This window comes from Gallus gallus, chromosome 21, assembly GCF_016699485.2.
Source record: "Gallus gallus isolate bGalGal1 chromosome 21, bGalGal1.mat.broiler.GRCg7b, whole genome shotgun sequence".
NCBI lineage: Eukaryota > Metazoa > Chordata > Aves > Galliformes > Phasianidae > Gallus > Gallus gallus.
Window position 1 is genome coordinate 3,024,296 of NC_052552.1, and position 19,456 is coordinate 3,043,751.

General features: G+C 51.5%; 2 protein-coding genes across 12 annotated transcripts in view; both read right to left on the reverse strand.

The window, feature by feature from the left end:
- The window catches only part of SAMD11 (sterile alpha motif domain containing 11), a 117,152-nt gene extending 112,943 nt beyond the window's left edge, over positions 1-4,209 (reverse strand). The window contains exon 1 of the mRNA XM_046903139.1: positions 3,991-4,209. The gene's annotated coding sequence lies outside the window, so the exon portion shown is untranslated. The remainder of the gene's footprint in view (positions 1-3,990) is intronic.
- Positions 4,210-5,048: 839 nt separating this feature from the next.
- RERE (arginine-glutamic acid dipeptide repeats) overlaps positions 5,049-19,456 on the reverse strand; it is a 168,116-nt gene continuing 153,708 nt past the window's right edge. For 10 of the 11 annotated variants that reach the window (XM_015297140.4, XM_046903256.1, XM_040651326.2 and 7 more), the window contains 10 exons: positions 18,276-18,368; positions 17,305-17,504; positions 16,549-16,710; positions 15,635-15,748; positions 13,625-15,003; positions 12,683-12,905; positions 11,294-12,017; positions 9,320-9,466; positions 8,869-9,049; positions 5,049-7,779 (listed from right to left, as the gene is read on the reverse strand). In XM_015297140.4, the coding sequence (XP_015152626.1) occupies positions 7,746-7,779; positions 8,869-9,049; positions 9,320-9,466; positions 11,294-12,017; positions 12,683-12,905; positions 13,625-15,003; positions 15,635-15,748; positions 16,549-16,710; positions 17,305-17,504; positions 18,276-18,368 (3,257 nt within the window). In that variant the 3' untranslated portion in view covers positions 5,049-7,745. The remainder of the gene's footprint in view (positions 7,780-8,868; positions 9,050-9,319; positions 9,467-11,293; positions 12,018-12,682; positions 12,906-13,624; positions 15,004-15,634; positions 15,749-16,548; positions 16,711-17,304; positions 17,505-18,275; positions 18,369-19,456) is intronic. The other variant, XM_046903258.1, reaches the window with a different exon arrangement.

Consider the following 19,456-nt stretch of genomic DNA (forward strand, 5'->3'; position numbering starts at 1 on the left):
GCGTGCCCCAGTGACAATGAATTCCTTCCTAAGGAACACGAGTGCTCAGAAGTCACAGCGCAATGCAGAGCACCAACGTGCCCCACTCCAGCAAGGAGGGCCACCACCTTCCCCAGCCGCCGGGTGTTGGACACCCCGCCTCACACACCAGCACACCGCCCGCTGCTGCACTGAACCGCGCTCCTTCTGGGACTGAAGGATGATTCTCCTTCTGATGATTCCCCCTTCCTGCTGCTCTTCGTAAGGCTTTGCAATGGCTGCTGGCGGTTTTAAACGTGGCCCCTTCTGCCTCCAGGGTCCCTACTCCTATTAGATTATCTCAACACATCACACCCACTTTTTAGTCGCTTCGCTGCCTTCCCGTTAAGAACCAAAATGAGTTTCTAACTGCTCTTCTGCCCTCGGAGGACTCGTGTGACCTTGCTTTGCCCCACCTAGCGGCTCTCCTTTAAGGTGCTCCATGGAACCAGTCTGTATGAGAGCTCACACCGCCCCCAACCAGCCGCACACGATGATGCTGCCGCACCTCCATGTCTTCCCACTGAGAAATTTGCTTTCATCAAACCGTGTATTTTGGAGCATCCTCACATCTTGCCTTGCCAGTGAACAAAGAGAAGCACGGAGATGTGCACGGGACTGAATGCCAGCAACTCCATGGGGCAGTCAGTGAGCGCTGCACAGCACGGTGTGTGCTTCCAAGTCTCTCCTCTTCCCGTGGGCTCCCCTTTCTTAGAAAGCTTTTGTGCAGCCCCATTTGTCCCTCCTGACTCCCCCCCCCTCCAGCTAATAACTTATTTATTGCATCCCAGCACTCACAAGTGAGCTCCCTCTCCAGGGGCTGCTCACTGGAGTGGGTGTCTCCCCAGAGCTCATGTGCACATGGATGCAGACAGAACACAGACGTGCTTTGCAATTCACAGCGAGCATTCAGCATCCATACAGACTGCCCAAAGACACCACCTGAATGGATGCATTTTACCCCACGAGTCCAGGAATCAGCAAGCAGAATTAACATCACGTTTAACTTAGCAAACTCAGTCTCTGAACAGGATTAACAGCAGCCAGCTCTCATTCACTGCTCAAGATGAGGACAGGCTGCCCAGCCCCATATACAATCACAGAGGAGGCAACTCGAAGCAGGCTCTGCTATGGATTTCCTCCCCCCATTCCAACACTGACTGCAAAGGGTCGGTGCTCAGCTCCCCAGGGAAGGCCCCAAGCAGTTGCAGCAGCACTCCCAGCCCTGGGGACGGAGCCTGCAGACAACCCAGCACCAAACACCAGCAAAATGAGCACCACGTTTAGCCTGAATAAGCAGGGCAACCAAATGGGGCAAAAAGAAAAGGCACCTCATTGCTTAGATTCAACATCAAGACTGAACCCGATGTTGCTGGCAGATCTGCATGCACAAGGGGCACCACACACCAATTCAGCACACACATACATACACACAGTGCATTCACAGCCACAGCTTCTGGCTGCTGGTTCCCTCTGCATCACCCGTGGCCGCTCTGTGCTCATGCTCCAGCACAGGGTGCTCTCTGCAGCACTGACAAAACACAGCTGTCATTCCCAGCACAGCCAACGCTCCGCTCCAACCCCCAAGAGTTTGCCACCGATAATTAGAGATACTGTAAAACACAGCTAATTACAACTGTCATTAATTTACTTTAAGCAATTCTTTCTGACAGACTGCTGTGAGACCCCCGGCTCCTCCTGGCAGCAGCCCATGGGTGGAGAGGGCTGCAGTCCTTTCCTGAGCATCTGCTGCCATCAGGTGGAGAACACCACCCTGGCAGCCACAGCTGGGAAACAGGAACCAGCATTTAGGGTGAGTCCGTCTCTTTCCCTCTGTTTGATCCACAGGGAAAGCACAACGTGGCTGGGATGTGTGGCAGAACCAAACAGAGCCTGCACAGATTGGGGGAACCACTGATGCAAGCCCTATGGGACAGATGCATCTGTCAGTGGGCTCCACAGGAGGCCCGGGGCCATGGACTGGTCCTCTCTCCTGCTGTGGGTTCTGCAAAAGGAAGTCACCCAAAACCAAACCCAAGAGCTGTGCCCACTCCACACTGCAGCCTCACACCGTTTTCCCCTTCTCCTGTTTCTCATTCCAGCAGAGGCACCTGCTTACAAAACAAATGTGGCCAATTACCCCAGAACAATATGTTGGCAATAAGCATATAAAAGACCATTTCTTGATGGGGATGAATTGATTGGGAGCATTACCTCGTAGCCACTTCTGACAGGCAGTGAACCAACATTTACATTTAGATGAAGGTGTTTCTGTCGGTGTTCCCAACAGCTCCTGCCCCCAGGTTTGTCTGCAGAAGCAATCAGTGAAACCAGGAGCTCTGCTGTAAGCAGCACAGAAGGACAACAAAGGAAAATACCCCTGTGAGCACCACTGCAAGCACAGTGAGCTCTGAAGTCACAGCATGTCCAGCAAAGCAATGCCCAACAGCGACACAAGAGCACCAACTGCCCCAACGCCCCACTGGGTGCAGCAGGGTTTGATGTCCAGGCTGAGAATGGCTCCCTCCCTTTGCTGGCAATGCACACTGCAGAACACCACAGCCCCCAGCAGTGACCACCAGCAGGCAGTGGTGCTGGCATTGAGAGGCTCCTTCACACTGGGATCCTGCCATGCTCCAGCACCACGCAATGCTTAAACGAGTAAAAGCAACAGCTGCAAGAATAACCAATACAATTAGGCTTTACTGCTTCATCTATCAGAAAGGAATACATATCCCGCCATCAGTCCAGCACAGCTGTTACAACAATTGGAAACCGAACCACCAGAACAGGGAAGAAAAAGCATTATTTTCAGCTGGGTAATCAGTACCACCTGCAATAAACCTCAGCGCTGGGCAGGCCTCAATGCAGCACCCTGATGGATGGAGGAGGACAGAAAAAGATTACAAACCTTCCAGGTCCAACACATCCTTCTGCAGAGCCAAAGAAAGGGAGCGAGGAACAGAGCAAGCCCAGTGCTTCCAAAGTGAAGGGAAGGCGAGTGATGGGTTGGGATTATTAAATGCTGTCATCTACATGAGTTGGTACTTAAAATGCTTTACAAACCCTGTCCGTTTTGTACCAGGAGACACTCACAGGGTGCAAAAACTGCGGCAGCAGTTGTGAAGATGCTTCTGCTCCCCCCATGGAATGAGCACCTTTGAGAACCGAGAGCTGAGCTGAGCCCTGCCGAGCAAGGCTGTCCGGGCACACGGGCACAGCTTACGGCAGGGATCTGCACACGGAGCCAAGAGAGGCCCTTCACAGTGCAGCCGGCGTAGCTCTGATGCTCTCCAGCCTCCCGTGTGCTCCTCCAGCTCAGCCCCTTCCTCACACACAGGGAGCACCCCCAGTCCAACACACAGCGCTGGGCCCTTCTATCTCCTCAGCGACAGCTCCAAGCTGTGACCCCCGGATACCTTTATGTTTCCTACCTCCCCACCAACAGCTCGAGGAACATTTGCAACAACACAGAGACCTCCTGGGTAGATACGAAGCTGCGGCCGCACGTTCTGATGGCACACATTCAGCAGCACTACCAGCCCCGTTGCCACTCAATCGCCTGCGCTTTGCCATTAAGTTCCATCCCAACCGGCTGGGATGGCAGACGTGCACCTCGCGGGTCGGATTCGCGGTCTGTTCCACCAAAACCCCGTGCCATGTGAGATGCAGCACTGCCATCACACGGCTCCTTCCCACACCCACCACTGCGGGACACAGCGCTGCGAGCCAAACCAGCGGCCTGCAGATCCTTGTGCCGACATTGCCACACTGCACAGCGGCACCCAGGAGCGCCACAGACCCAACAATGGTGCCCACAGCAGCAAGACCCATTCTTAAGCCCCACACTAAGACAGCTGGGTTGTGCTCTGGCGCGACGAAAAGCCACTCCGTTAACCGCAAAGCCGTGCGCGCTCACAGCGAAGCCCGCCGTGCTTTCAGCCTCCCTCCCCCACAGGACGCCCGGCTCACCTGCTGGCGCTGCAGGAGCGGGGCCGTCCGTGAGGGTCCATCACAGCACCGCGGGGTCGTCGGCTGCCTCAGGGGCGCTGCCCGGGCTCCCGGCGGTGCCGCATTCCTCTCCGCAAGGAGGCAGCGCAGCCACGCTCAGGGAAAGAGGCCTCACGCCGCGGTTTCCCCGCAGCCCGGCGGTCCGCATGGCGGCGCGGCGCGGCTCCGGCCCGCCCTCCCGCTCTAGAACGTTCCAGGCCCTCCTCAGCGCGGCCTCCAGGTGGCGCTCGCGAGCGCGTGCGCGCGCCGATTCCCGCCCGTGCCGCGAGGCGGCGCTCGCGAGAGCACCACGCCTGGTAGTTCCCGCCCGTGCCGCCAGGTGGCGCTGCTGAGCGGCTCGCGCCCGCTGCTCCCCGGCCGCTCCTCTCCTCCATCGCTCCGCAACGCCCCTCAGCAGCCCCGCGCTCCAAGGCTCCACCGGCACGAAGCACCGCCGCTCAGAAAACAAAGAGGCACGAAAAGACTCCGCTCCTTGCGTATATATACCGTCCTATTAACCCAACGTGAACGTTCCCCGTCTTCGCGAGTCACTGGACCTGGGCTTTCCGTTCCGTTTCACACCCAAAACGGGCAACGACAGCACGCGGCCTTCCCCGCCCTGAAGGAGAGCGCAACTGAGGCACCGCCCCGCCTTCCCGCTCTTCCCCGCCTGACGCAGCCCGAGCGTCTTCCCCGCCCTTCCCTTCACCTCCTCGTGCTCACAGCGCGGCTGCAATGCGCTCCCGTGGCACACGGCGGCTCCCTGAGGTCACAGCAGCCCGAGCAGCCCCTCCATCCGTTCCTTCCAGTGCGCCTCCCCGCCCCGCACGGCACACAGCAGCGCTGGGCGGGCCGGAGCTGCTGCGTGTGCCGCATAGGAACGAGGCCGTCTCCAGGGGGGCAAAGTAAAGGTGAGGACGAGGTGAGGTGAGACGAGCCTCGAAACAGAGAGCGGCCGTCCCGCGTTCCTCCAGATGGGAACGGCCCTCTCCTCCCCGTTGCAATCAACAGACACAGCGGGCCTGCAGGCAGAACCTGGCTGCTGTAGTGTAGCTCGGTTTTATTTATGTCCACAAATATCTCAAAAAAATTACAAAATACTCAAATGGAGAGAACACAGAAGTCACGATTTCTGGGTTTCTACTCTGTTTACACTGTGTTATCCCATGGCAAACTACTCATATATACATTAAGCTTCAAGATATATATAAACGTAGCAGTCAGAATGTACACTCTGCTGTAACGGTGCGGTGAAACAAGCTCAACCATGACGACACAGAACAAGAGAGGCTTCAAAAACACAAAGCAAAACGGAAAACTGAAACCTTTCCAAACCGAGGAAGAACAAAAGAGGGATTTCTGAAAGAAAACCAGGAGGTCTGGGCTGTTTGAACGGGGCATCCAACACCAGGATGGCTTCGAGAGCCACTGCGAGTAAAGCTGTAGTTAACCACAGGTCTCACGTGGAAGTGTCAGTGCTTTTTTTGCTGAGTGATGGGCACAAAAAACCCCCACAAAATATTGGTGTTTGTCTAAAAACAAAGTCGAAAGCAAAAGGTGAAAGCGTTACTCAGAAGAAAGGAGTAATTCGCTTTCAGATGCCAGCCAAGCAGTGCCCAAAGGAAGCCCAGCATGCTGGGTGCCACACTGACCTCACAGCCTCCACATGCCAGCACTGGCTGCTCCTGCTAACATCTCCAGAGCTCGTGCACAGGGCATGGAACTGATTAAATGCTACTGCAGTTCCTTAGCATTGTGAAATCTGCAACAGAGGACACAAAAGGTCAGCAACTGAAATCAGCCTCCTCTCTCTCCCTTATATTCTTGCTCTAAGTGGGCCTAGAATACCCCGGTGCAACGTTTGAATTTGTCAGTGGGTGTTACAGTAACGTTCACCTCTGGGCACTGATGCTGAGGTTGGTTTGAGCCCCATGCGGTGGGTCAAGCACTGTGCATGCCTTCCATCACAACGTGTCATTAACCACAGCTTCAGCGCACGTGGCTCAGTACAGTCCTATGACACAACCATCACATTTATAACAGTCTACGACGGCAGAGAGAGAGTGCTCATGAGTGGAGAGAGGACATGGGGAAGCAGATGGCCAGCAGGTTCAGATGTCCATTGGTTGCACCACCCTCTGCCCTGGCAAAAAAAAATAAAATAAAGAGAACAACCAAAAAACCAAACCAACCAAACGTATGGCCGAACAGTAACAACACATAAAACCTTTCTGCCTGGGCAGCAAGCAGAGCTGTCTCTAAAATGATGCTCCCTGGCCTCCTGCGTGCTCCTCTCCTCTCACTGCCCACGAGGGAACTACCAACAGGAGTTCTGCACGGACCTGTCGTGTTGGAGGCAGTAAATATTACTGTCCATGTATTATTTGAAGCCCAAACCAGTAAGTTCCTGAGATACAGAACGTCTGCGGCAGCTAAAAAGTTTTTGCTTATAAAAACAGAATTCAAACAGTCCCAGCGAAATGCAGACTGCTCTTTGCAAAACAGCTTTAAGAACACTGAGTTGTCCGGTCCTCCTTACTCAAAAATGCATCAAACACAAGAGGCCAGGGAGAGCAAACCTCCAAAAGGATGCACGGTATGAAGTTCTGGCTGCACTGCTTTGAGCCATGGAGCATTTGAAAATAGAGATTTCAGAATGGGTTCTTTCTTTGAACTCTTTGGTTATCCCGTCAGGGATAGCCTACAGCCAGGGGCGTTAGATTTCAGCTGCAAAAGGTAAAAGGAAAGAGGTGTATGATGGCCATGCTGAAGACGAACCCCTGAAGTAGGGTCAGTGAGCTCCAAGGGACACCTGCACTGCTGAGAAACCCAACTCAACAGAAATCAGCTGCAGAACAGAGATGTCACACTAACAGAAGAAACAAAAACCAAGAACAGAAACAGTCGTTTGCAACATTATCCCTGCATCTCCCTTTAATGCTTATTGTTGATAACAAGCCAAATTTCAAGCTTTTACCCATTTGAAATTATTGATACCCATTGTTCCCTTTAATTAAAGGGATAACTATATATATTTTTTTTTTATTAAAAAATCAACTCTGTATTCTGTCAATACCAGGTAGGAATTCACAACGTGTGATGTTACTGAAAATCAACATAAACGTTTCTGGAGTTTCCTTTTGTTTCGTTTCTCCCCTCTACCCAAAAAAGTTATTTACAGACTTAAAAAGCCATGCTGCAGAACTGAGCTCTCTTGAAAATTATGAAGATTTCCTACAATGTATTAAAATAAAAGTAGATTTTTTTATTATTATTATTATTATTATTATAGCACTTGGATTCAGAGCTTGTTATGTCACCTACTTGCAATCCTTGCTTTTTCCTGCAGTAGCTATAGATGCACTGAGTGTCCCTTCACGCACAGTGACTCGTGTTGTGAACCCGATCCTAGCACCTACTCAAAAACAAACTAGGAAGAAAAAAAAACCAAGGTTGCAGGAAGTTCTCTGAATACTCCACGCAGTCCTGTATCTTCAATAGGCTTCTGAATACGTTGTCATGCAGGGAGACCCACACCAGTCTTGAGAAATCTTCTCTACAAATGAACGCTATGCTGATAAGTCTCTACTTGTTGGGTGGTCGCTTCTGTTTTAAATATATAAAGAAATCTTTATAAGATATTCTTTTCCTTTTGTAGCTCTTATTGTATGTAAAAATGTTCCACTCCTTCCCAAGGACTGGGGTTTCCATAGCCAGCATTACAAATAAATAATTTATTACAACTGTTTGTCGCCTTCTTTCTTCAGCCGACTGAAAGAGAAAGAAAACTCGTTTTAACAAACCAAGGAGGTGTCACCACGCTGCAGTGACAGCATGCCTTCCTGCCAGCCTCACCTGGGCGCCCTGAAGGGAACAGAGGCTGCACGATGGCCTTCTGAGCTCCCAGCTCTAAATGAGAACCGCTGTAGCAGCAGCGATAACGCCGTCTGCTGTGGGAGGAAGCGATGACCTTTCGCTCCTTACAAGTGACTGAGATCACTCGTGCCAGCTCATCAAGCGTCAGCTTGATCTCCAGTTGCAAGTGAAATGTCACTCAGCTCCAGGCAGACCAGCTGCCCTCGTGGCATAAGGCCAGCAGGAGATTTTGGATAGCAGGAGCAAGTACAGAAACATCAGAGCGAAGCAGTGCGAGGCAGGTATTTAATATGCTGCTTCTTACACAGCCTTGCTACCTGCAGACACGTGGAATGACCTTTGCTAGGTGCTGAAGGCTTCTTCCCAGCTGACATATCATTCAGTGGCCATTGCCCAAGAGGAAATAAGGTGCTGTGAGACAAGGCAGGCTGAGAAGAGAACCACTCCACTACCAACACTGTGCAGCACTGTGGGGAGATGGGGCTGGCACAGTTCGCCTGGGCGCTCTCAGCTGTTAATTCAGGATTTACATTACTCACACACTCACTCTCCTTTTCCCTTTAGTCATTTCTTAAGATTCACTGTTTTATGGAACTCCTTATCGCTTCTCGTTCATAAAGCTCTCACCCACCTTCCTCCTGCACTGCTCTCAAGGAAGACAAGGCAATGCAGAAGCAGCAATCAGAACAAGAATGACACTAAGAAGCCCAGATGGAGGTAACCCTGCAAGGCATGACTCGATTCACTCAAGCCTCGTGCCAACAATGCGGGCCCAGCTTTCAATCTGCCCTATCATCAACGCCCTAATTAGGTTTAAGGGCCCTAATTAGGTTTAAGGGCAGCTTCACCAACCTCTCTAAGTGCATCAGTCCAATATCTCAACCCACATGGAGAAAGGCATTCATTCACAAGAAAAAACAGATGGAACATGCAGAAAGATGAAAGAACCCCTGGGTGTCCACAAGCCCCAGTGGCACCTCTCACCTGTAATAATCTTCCTGACTTGGTAGATGACCACCATGCATGTGAGGATGCCCGTGCAACCACTGCTGCTCCATTGCCAGTCTCTGCAGCTCTGCTGACTGGGCGTGCATGGCCTGCAGCTGGTGGGCTGCGGACATCGGAGGTGGAATGGCACCAGGCAGATCCCGAGGGTAAGGGGTACCTACAACACAGAGTTGTGCACTCGTACACTCTTTTGCTGTGAGGTCCACAGAGAGCTGCCTCACAAAGCCCTTTTTTCCCCTTCTTTTCCAACCTCCCCTAAAGCCGAGACAGCAAACAAAACAAGGCAAATAAAAACCAGCTTCAGTTGGAACTGAAGTTACAGCTCAACCCCACTGCCACACCTCCCAGGAAACGCTCCAACCCAGAAGAAAAGCTGACAGCTCAGATCAAAGGGCAGCCTCCAACAAGGACCATAAAGTGCTCTCACCAAAGACTGGATGTCGGAGCATTTCATGCTCATGAGGTGGCTGTCCTAGCAATGGGTTGGGGATGGTCCCAGGTGGGTAGGGGAAGCGCGCCAAATGGGGTCCAGCTGCTAAGGGATCCACCAGCGGGTGAACAGGTCCTGCGGAACCTTTAGAAGAAGGAAAGAAAGAAAGCAATCAACTGCTTGGGGAAGCATCGCTCACTGCTGGGAGATCAAAAGCCCTGTTACCACTTGAGCTGGATCGGCATTTGGCCTAATTGGCGTGTAATTACCGGGAGCTTAGCTCCATCCAATTTGAAACCCACTTTTCTATCTTCAAGTGTTTGAAGTGACATCTGCTTGCCAAACAGTCTTAATTGTTAAAGCAACAACTCGAGGCTTTCAATTTCTACAAGAACAAGAAATCCACCAAGTGACAAAAAAATAAAGTAACAAAACCACCCAGGCTTTCCCTCCATCATCCCCACCTGCACTGCAGCAGAGCCTTCATGCTGACCAGCCCTGCTCACACCAGTGCAGGTGAACTGAGAAAGTGAAATCTGCTCCATACTGAGGACTTAAAAGAATGTCTGCTCTTACCTTTCTTTGATATTGCAATTTCTCTCCCGTGTATACGTAGATACATATTTAGATTGCTAACATAATTACCTTTCTCCAGTTCAGAGTGCACTGTTATTGAGCAAACACCTTAAGCTGCCTGTCTCTGAACACCGTAAACCTGCTCTTCAGTCCCTACTTCTCAGCCACTTGCTCCACCTTCCACTGAATTGTGCCACTGTAAGTAACAGGACAGCACCCAGACTTACCTGCACAGAGGCTGAACGACTTACCTGACAGCAGCATCCTTGCACAGACACCATCTATGACAAACTCCTTCTGCTACCAAGGGGCTATCAAAAACCTGCCTGAAACTGAGCCAGCCCATCATTTGTGCAATCTCGAGCAACGGCCACAGCTTTAGAAATGCTGACCCTCAGTGCTATCGTCTCCTACCTGAAACACTCTCACCTCTTAATCTCACAAGACACTGCTGATTTCTTGCTACACAAACTGGCTCCTGCAACAGCATTCAAATTCTTCCCCTACTCAAAAAGAAGGGAAGGAAGCCATGTTTAATGCATATGCTCCAAGGCAAAGTATGCTATATTTGCTTGCACAAACAGTACATTTGTACCCAGGAGCACCAGGAGCTGCACTGTCAGTACTTGGACTTCTCTCGCTTTCCTTTCTTGGCTGCTCCTGCACCTGGTGCCTTGCTTGCAATGTTCTCTCTGGTCTACTACCAGAAAGATTCTGCTTAGTGCCAGACTCACGACACGCTCAGAGGAGCAACTGTGCAGCTTACTTTAGAAACGAACAAGGCACCAATTCATTCTGAATACCTTGGGAAAAACTTTTCCATATGTAAGAATACACTGTAACTAGAAAGATGCCAACCCATCCATTTAGATATGCCTTAAGAGAATTGTGACAGGGAAGTTCAGCTCAACTAAAGCCACGTGGTTGGCACCACAAAGAGATCAAGTTCTCCTTGCTGCTTTCTTAAAAGCTCCTAAATACCTCTCACAGTGACAGTGCAGAGTCTAAATGGACATCACTGTTCACAGGTTGCCCAAGGAGGCTGTGGATGCCCCATTCCTGCAGGCATTCAAGGCCAGGCTGGATGTGGCTCTGGGCAGCCTGGGCTGCTGGTTGGCGACCCTGCACATAGCAGGGGGTTGGAACTGGATGAGCATTGTGGTCCCTTTCAACCCAGGCCATTCTGTGATTCTATGATCACTGTACTGTCAGTAGCATCGACTTTATTACTGCCCTTCCATAATAAAATAACGGTTTGCATTTCAGATCCTGCAATGTTAACTGCTCAAAAGCCAGGTTACATCCAGGAAAACCAAGGGCTCCTAACTCCAGGTGCCAGATGCCTGTTTCGGGCTGAGGTTCCAAGCAAACCTCCCAGCCATCTCCCGGGCTCACCTTGATGGAGGGGATCCTGCTGATGGAGGTGTAAATGCGAATGTATGTGCGAGTGTTGGTGATGGTGGGGCGTGACGTTGAACATCTGGAGCCGTGCCAACGGGTCGTTTGTCAGCGATGCCATCCGCTCCGCGTGTATCCTCTCAGCTGCCAGTCTGTCAGGGTAGCTCATTTCAGGCCGTAACTGCGGGCCTGCCAGCGCGAGTCTCTCTCTTTCCAGCGGGTTCAAACCCGGGTGGAAGGAAGCGAACGGGTGAGGTCCTGCCGTTGGGGGAATAGTCAGTGCGCCGTGCCTGGCAAAATGCTCCATGGGGTTCGTGGCCGGGTGCAGCGCGTCGAGCTCCGGGGGCTTCACCTCGAAGCCGGGCTTCATCCTCTCCCTCAGCTCCCTCTCCCGGATCTCTCGCTCCCGGATCTCCCGCTCCCGCAGCTCCCGTTCCCGGATGGTGGGGTCCACGTTGTAGAGGCCGGGCATGTGGTAGGCCAGGAGCGGGTCGGTGGGGTTCAGGGGGACGAAGAAGGGATGGTTCCGGTTCGTTGGAGACATGACGTGAGGACGGGCGTACTCGCTCAGCGTCCGCAGGGCAGGTGTGTCCGGGCCGATGTAGGGCGGGACGGCAGCGATGGTCGTCGGCGGGGGCTCAAACGAAGGCCTCATGTGTGCCGGCCCGCTGAGCTGCGACTCCCCGAGGCGGCCTTCGTGGGAGGAGCTGGATACCTTCTGCTGCACAGATGGGGGAAGAGGTGTTTGAGTTCAACTCGTTTGGCTTACCGACGCTGGCACACACCTCCCTCCTCCATTAATGCATTAACAACCTGCCCGTTCTATGGGCCCAAAGGCCGTCGTTCCTTTCCTACAGGTTACCGAAACCAAACAAATGAAGGATTCATCGTGCCGACTTGCTACAGTGAGACTGGAGTTTGGGTCTTCCCGTCATAAAAAAATAAAGCAGCTATGTGTCTTTAATCAAGGTGCCTTCAGATTTAAAGCCTTCACGACCCTTTCTCAGCAGACAGAGACTTTGTGCCTGCACTGCAAAGGCAGTGGAAGTTACACAAAGCAATTCGTTGTATCTACACCTACAGAGTGTTTCCCATATCTGAGCTTCTACTGCAAGCAATGTAAACACTTGGCCCAGTTATCCCCAGCTGCACTGGCTTCCCACACACAATTAGAGGCCGGGAACAGAAACTCTCCACTTCCTTTAGAGTAGAAAGTGACAGGCAGGCTGGGAACGCTCGGAGCTGGTCGGCCTTCACTTAACACACAGCTCCCACATCCACAAAGACGTGGATGCACGTGTATTCGGGCACCTGTGGGGACGTGCACTCTGCAGTCACTATCCACGCCAGCCCCCTTAAGCAGCTTTTAGCTACAAATAAACCTACCGCAGCTCTTTCTGCTTCTCTTTCACGCTCACGTTCCCTCTCTCTTTCCTTCTCTTTTTCCTTCTCTCTCTCCCTCTCTTCTCTGGCTTTCTGCTCCGCTTCCCTTTTGGCCTTTTCAATGGCCTCTTCTCTCTTCTTGGCCAGTTTGGATCCTGCCAGAGGCATGAAGTACAAATCTGCTCTTGAGCACGAATTGTAGCCACGGTCCAGGTGCTTATAGAACCTGAGGGAAACAGAACAGAAAGAGGTCAGCTCCGGGAAGGTGAAAGCCTGAGGTTTAAGAGCTGGATGTCACGGAGGAAAAGTTATCACTGTACACTTAAAACAGCACTACCTGCTCCCCTGAAAGGGAATGAAAGGAATTCATTGTGCCATGTGACAATACAGACAAGCAGAGCACAATACTCCTCTCACAAGTACAACCTCTAACACCCTGTCTGAAGAAGCACCTTTACAGAGAAAAACAGCAAAGCCCTGATGAAAACAAGGGCTGACACGATGCACGTGCAAAACACATTCACATCTCACCGAAGCTGATTTCTCAATATGCATTCAGAAGTCTTCTTCCACAGTGTAAGGAGCCAACGTTTCAGTTGGCTTCAACAAAAACTGATCCGCCAACGTAAGGACAACAATGAGGAGAGAAAGGAGAACTCTACCATGTAACATTCCCACTTCAGCTCAGGAAGCCTTCCTGCAAGAACCAGGCATGGGAGGCAGGAAGACTCACTTATCTCCCTTGGCTATCTTTGGGAAGGGTGGAAGGGAACACGGTCACTGCTTAATGCAGGGTCTGGACATCAGCAGAGGGAAGTCCTTAACAAAATCTTTTCTTGACAAAAAGGAAAGCAATTCCACTGTAACAGCAAGCAAGAGAGACGGAAGCTTTTGGGTCCTGCCGAAGAGAAGTGCACCAAGGAAGCACTGCTGCCAACTCCATACCTGGCGGACTGGCTGGCATGACTCGGCGTATCCACCACGGTTGGTTCTGGCGACGGACTCCGTGGTGGAGGCGGAGGGCTTTCTGGTTCCTCAGCCTCATCGGGGACCTCCTCTTTGATCTGGATAGGTGGCAGCGTGCAGGACGTCACCACTGGCACGCTCCCACTAGAAGCTGCTGATGTGGAGATGGAGGTCTGAAGAGGGATGCCGGGCACGGCAGGCGGCGTGGAAGTGGAGGGGCACGAAGGAGAGGTGATGGACGGTGGGGCTCCGGGGACAAAGGGATGCTGAGAAAAGGGGGGCTGCGAGGATACCTGGTGGAGTCCGGACGGGGGGTGAGAGGCAGATGGGGGAAGGCTCTGACTCTGGGTCAGGACGGGAGGCTGGGCTTGCGAGGACTGCAGCGGCTGGCTCTGGGGCATCAGCTGCAGGGGAGGAGGGTGTGCGGATGGAGGGTGGTGAGTGGAGAGGGAGCTCAGGGGTTTTAGAGCCGGCGGCGGAGGCAGGTTGGAGTTCATCGAGAACGGAGAAGGGCCGGAGAGATGAGGAGGGTGCTTGTGGGATGGAGGGGTGGGAAGCTGCGGGATGGGGGTGGTGGGGGGAGGCTTGATGTGAGGCATGGCCATGGGCGCAGGGGGCAGCGGCTGCTCCCGCGGAGGCTGGGCCTGCTGCAGAGGGGCTGCGGCCGGCAGGGCGGGCTGAGACACCTGCAGTGCAGAGTGGGAGTGAGACGGCGCTTGCGTCTGAAGGGGAACCTGAGACTGAGGTGACTGCGTGGGGAGCGAGAACGGCTGGGGGGGTACGGGATGAGGCAGCAGGGGCTGTGCCTGCAAGCTGTGCGGGGCAGGCTGGGGCTGAGTGTGCAGCGGAGGCTGCGAGTGGGGCTGCGAGGAGGCTGGGGCGGGCTGGCTCTGGGATGCATTCAGAGGCTGCAGGGGCGGGTGAGGCGATGGCAGTCTCTGCGGGTGCAAAGCAGGGGCTTGCTGGATGTGGGAATGAGGAGGAGGCGGCGCGGGGGCCTGGGGCTGGCTGGGGGCCTGGGATGCTGGTGGTGAAACCTGCGGTGGAGCCGTGGAAGCACTCGAGGCTGCCGGCAGCGGTGCTGGCAGCTGGGCTGGGATGGGGGGCATGGGAGGAGGAGCCTGGCCGGAGCTGCTGGGTGCCTGCAGCACCTGGGGCTGCGCCTGCAGCACTTGCTGCTGAGCGGATGAATCTGAGTCGCTCTCATTGTCTTGAGGGCTGGGGATGCTGGGCGACGTGCTCCGGTTATCCTGGTCGATGTCCTTGGGGTCGCTGCTCCCTTCGTCATTGACACTGCGGCTGTCAGAGCTCTCACCTTCACCCTCACCCTCTGAGGGAGAGTTTGGCCTGCTGATCTCCTGCAGGAGAAGGGGAGAGCAACCGGTGTGCGTGAGGAACTGCATGTGGTGTGCCATAGAGAATCAGCTGGCACGTGTGCTGGAGTGCCAGTACCACCCCCTGAATCTCACGGGACAAAACAGCACAGGCGGTGCCACTACAGCACCTGAGCCCCTCAGAACCAGAGATGGACACACGGGGAGAATCCAATGAGGGGCCCTGAGTGCAGGGCTGGAGCAGATGCAAGGAGAGCTGGGGCTGCCCAGCCTGGAGAAGAGAAAGCTCAGCCCAGATACCATCAGATTACAACAACCCCAGTGTTGTTCTAACTTGTCAATGAAAAGGGAAAGCCAAACTTCAAATTAAGAAGAAATAACTGAGGCGTGTGTGTGGGGAAATAAACTAAGCATGTTCCTCCTATATTGCCTAAGTATAGAACAAACAAACAGGCTCCTGAACTTCCCCTATGTTGTTCCACTGTTTTCCAACAGACGGAACACATTATAATACGGGTTGCTTTCTAGCCACAGATTAAGTTGAAATTTGCTGTGGCCTAAATTGGTTTTGTGTTCTGGGTTTGTTAGTGGATCTGAGCTCCCTCCCACACCCAAACTGCTTCCAGCAATGAAAATCTTTCTCTGTGGGACTCACTTGGGTTTTGGATTTTTTGGCACTGGACCTTTCGGGCTCCTCTGTGTCAGACGCTGCCTTCTCCCGCTGCCTCTTGGAATTCTTCAGAGGAGAAGACACCTCTTCTTTTATTTTCTGCCACAAATGAAGCAGAAGAGAACAGTTACCAGGGATGCAAACACAGAAGTAAATGAAACGCAAGTCAGTGCTATCGTGTTGAACACGAGAAGGGTTCCTATGGAGCAGAACTTATCAGAAGCTGAGATCTCCAGTATTTAACACCAAGCCAAGTCAGCATTTGCTCAGCTTATTTTTTCCTGTCTTACAGAAAGGGCATGGATGGAGCACTCCTGCTAAGAGCCTGAAATGCTACTTATTTTTAACTTGCTGCTCTTCAATTTACAGTGCTTAATGCAAGCTTCCTTCTTCATCTGCCTTTGTTTTGTCAGTGCTCTCTTGGAAAAGCACTTAGTGAAGCAGACTAAAGTGTCAGCTAGCTCTGAAAATCAAGTAAATTGCACACAGCAAAACAGTAACGGAAGTAGTCTCAATTACTACACATTCATATTGCTTTATAAATAAAGATTAAGTACTGCTTAGAAACCAAAACTGTCTACTTGTCTTGGAGGTAGCATTTCTGATCAGTATCACTTCCATGAGCCTAACGCTTGCATTTGCATCTGAAAATGAAGGATGAGTTTATCGCAAGAGCAGTAAGGTTATGTGGGGATACTTTAATGGCTTTTATCACGTCCGTATGCATGGGAATAAAGCATCAGTGAGATGCATCATTAAACGCTTTGCATGGCTACACAAGAAGGAATTTCTATGTCACTGAGAGATCCCCCGGTCCCCTCCAATCTGCATCCCATTAAGCTGATGAAGAGGCCTCAGGTGCCCAGCTCCAACACAAAAGAAGGATGGGGGCATTTTACCTTGGTGGACTTCTTCACTGAATCTGCTTTGCTGTCATTACTGGAGGTGCTGGCAGCACTGGGAGAGTTGCGGCCGCTGGAACGGATGTCTTCGTTAATGGGTGAGGCTCTACCATCAGGGCTGGCTGGCTGCTTTTTACGACCACTACGTAGTGTAGACATCTATTTGTGTAACAGACATAAAAGATCGTCCCAGTCAGCATTTGTTCAGCTGATTTTTTCCTGCCTTACAAAAAGGGCATGGACAGAGCATTCCTGCTAAGAGCTCCAAAGAAGAAACAAACAAAAATACTTATATATCTTTTCTCATAATTCTTCCTTGAAAGTTCATCTCAGCTTAAAAGTCAGGCAAACACTTACTGTGCCCACACCAAAACACTGAGTGTGGTGTACCTTAAGTACTGTCTGCTAGAAATGAGAACATGATGCTCCCTCTGGAGACCTACAGTTCCATTTAGAAGAATTATATGTATGTATGTGTATGTATATATATATATGTCTGTGGGCATGCAAACAATCAAGTCCAACTGCTGAAACCTCTTACAGTTTCACAGTGCTGCTGCTATGCCATAAGGAACCACAGCACAGTAGGTTCCAGTAATTACTGCTGTTTCCCTCGCAGTGCAGTACTCTTTTGGATGTGAGGCAGACAGGTGGGACAGGGGAATCAAGTCTCATTTTAGACCACCTAAAGCAACACCTCCCCCTTTTACAGAACAAGCAGAAATGTGAAGGAACCAACAGTGTGAAGCCTACCGAGCCTCGACTCCGCCTTGTCCTCATGCTATGCTTGCCACTAAGTCCATCATCTTCCTCTTTGACAGGCTTAAACATAAAGGGTGGAGGGTCTACGGGCTTCTCAATGGGTGGCAGCTCTCCGTACTTTTTGAAGTGAATACGACAGTCCGTGCACAGTAAGATGTTTTCTCGACCGCCGTGGTGCCAATCCTTGGAGGCTTGGGGCACAGAAAGCAACAGCTCAGAAATACACAATCCGCTCAACGGTCAGCAGAAGTGAACTGCATTCTTACAAAAACAAAGCCAAAAAAAAACCAACCCAACCCACCAGGAAATCCACATCGCTACGGAAGTATCTGCTTTTCTACTTGCAGCTAATTGTGAAATCTCCCCAAACTCTGCTCTGTTCCAAGCTTCATCTGCCTTCCCGTGCACAGCTTCTTCAGTGCTCAATTTAAAATGTTTGTTTACCTAAGCAACTTGAGCTCTGAAAATAACAAAGGAAGAAGTCTCATCTGCTCTACCTGGGAAGTGACAGGCAGCTATTATTCTCCACAGCTGTGGTTTCTTAAAAGAGAAGCGAACCGTGCACTTCTCATTTCCTTCCCTTACCACGGGGCTCCCACCATGCCACACAGGTGCCCAAATACAGGGCAGCCTTCATGTTGGCGCCCTATGAAGGAGTTCTGTACGGGACAGTCACTGCTCAGTGTTGATTTGTTGAGCACAAACGCATTACATCAAGAACTCTGTTTACATTTGCAGATTTTACTGCAGGAACGGTTACCTCCCAGGACTCTCCTCTGTCTCAGCAACAGTAATTTGCAGCCATAAGTCATTACCAACACGGCTCTGAGTGCTGCATGTTTTAGCTGATTCAACCCCACGTTTTCTGAACAGCTGTGCACACACATGCACACGCTTGGATGAACCTGTGTACAAAAGGCAGCAGCAGAGGGAGGGAAGCAGAGCAAGGATCAGGCACGTACTGGTTGTGAAGCAGTGCCGGCAGGCGTAGCCCTTCAGCTCCTGTTCACTGTCCTCGCTGTCAAAGTCATCTTCGCTGGCCGAGCTCAAATCCACTAATGGTAAGTAAAGAAAAAGAGGAGAAGAGGGGAAGGAAAAAACAGAAATTCAGCAGGATTTTGTTTCTGCCTACCTGGCTGCAATAACCAGCAGCAATGACGGTTCGTGCTTAAATTCAGTGACCTCCTACAACCACCCTGCCTTGGTAGCCCATGGTATCAGATTCTGCAAACTAACCAAGACCTGACCTGGTGAATCTATAGATGTAAAAAAAAAAGGCATTCCAGGAGCATGCAAAGTGATCCAATTGTCCAATTCACACAACTTTTGGTTTGGTAGATGATACCTTTCCAATTAAGCTGTTGCTCACCACTGTGCTGGCGAGGGAGGCAGTGTTCCTACAGCACAATTTAGCAGAGGAAGGAGCTTTGTGTCTAGAACCTGGTCAAATTTAAAAGCGGATCCTATTAGCTTCCCAGTCCTTACCCCAAGGCTCCTTTGAGTTGCAACCTGTAGCAACATTACATCTTAAGAATGTCCCATTTCAAAGAAGCAGAGAACATGGCCCCAACCACTTTCCTTTGCTGCAGGCAGTATGTAACACGTCTAACTACGATGCTGAGAGCTAAAAAGCACCACTTAAACCACAGAAAATCTGCAGACACCACAAACTTTACCCTTCCTTGTCTTCTAAAACAACTCTCGGCCAAATCCTTCCTTGTTGAGAGCACTGCATTTCTCTCACCACTCACCATGAACCGACAACGTAATGGATCCGTAAACTGTCACAAGCAGAAAACCCTGTGGAGGATATCACTCTGACGTGGGGCACCTTTTGTTCGTATCTTTAATTAGAAAAGAAGCCCTTGATGCAAGAACACTGATGTCCTAAAGGTTCTGGGAGGCTATTTTGTCATACATGCAGGTTACAGAGTGTTACAGCACTTGCCACTGGCACCTGTCATCAACTCGTTACTCCTAATCAACACAGGGCCCTGTTTAACAGCAGCAGCTGCTGGCACCACCACCGTTTCTGCCTTAATTCTCATGGGTGTTTAAACCCCAACTGCACAGCTAACACCAGGCTACACCTTGGGTTCCTTTGAGCAAGCTCATTTTTACTCTCATCCTGCAGGCAGATCCA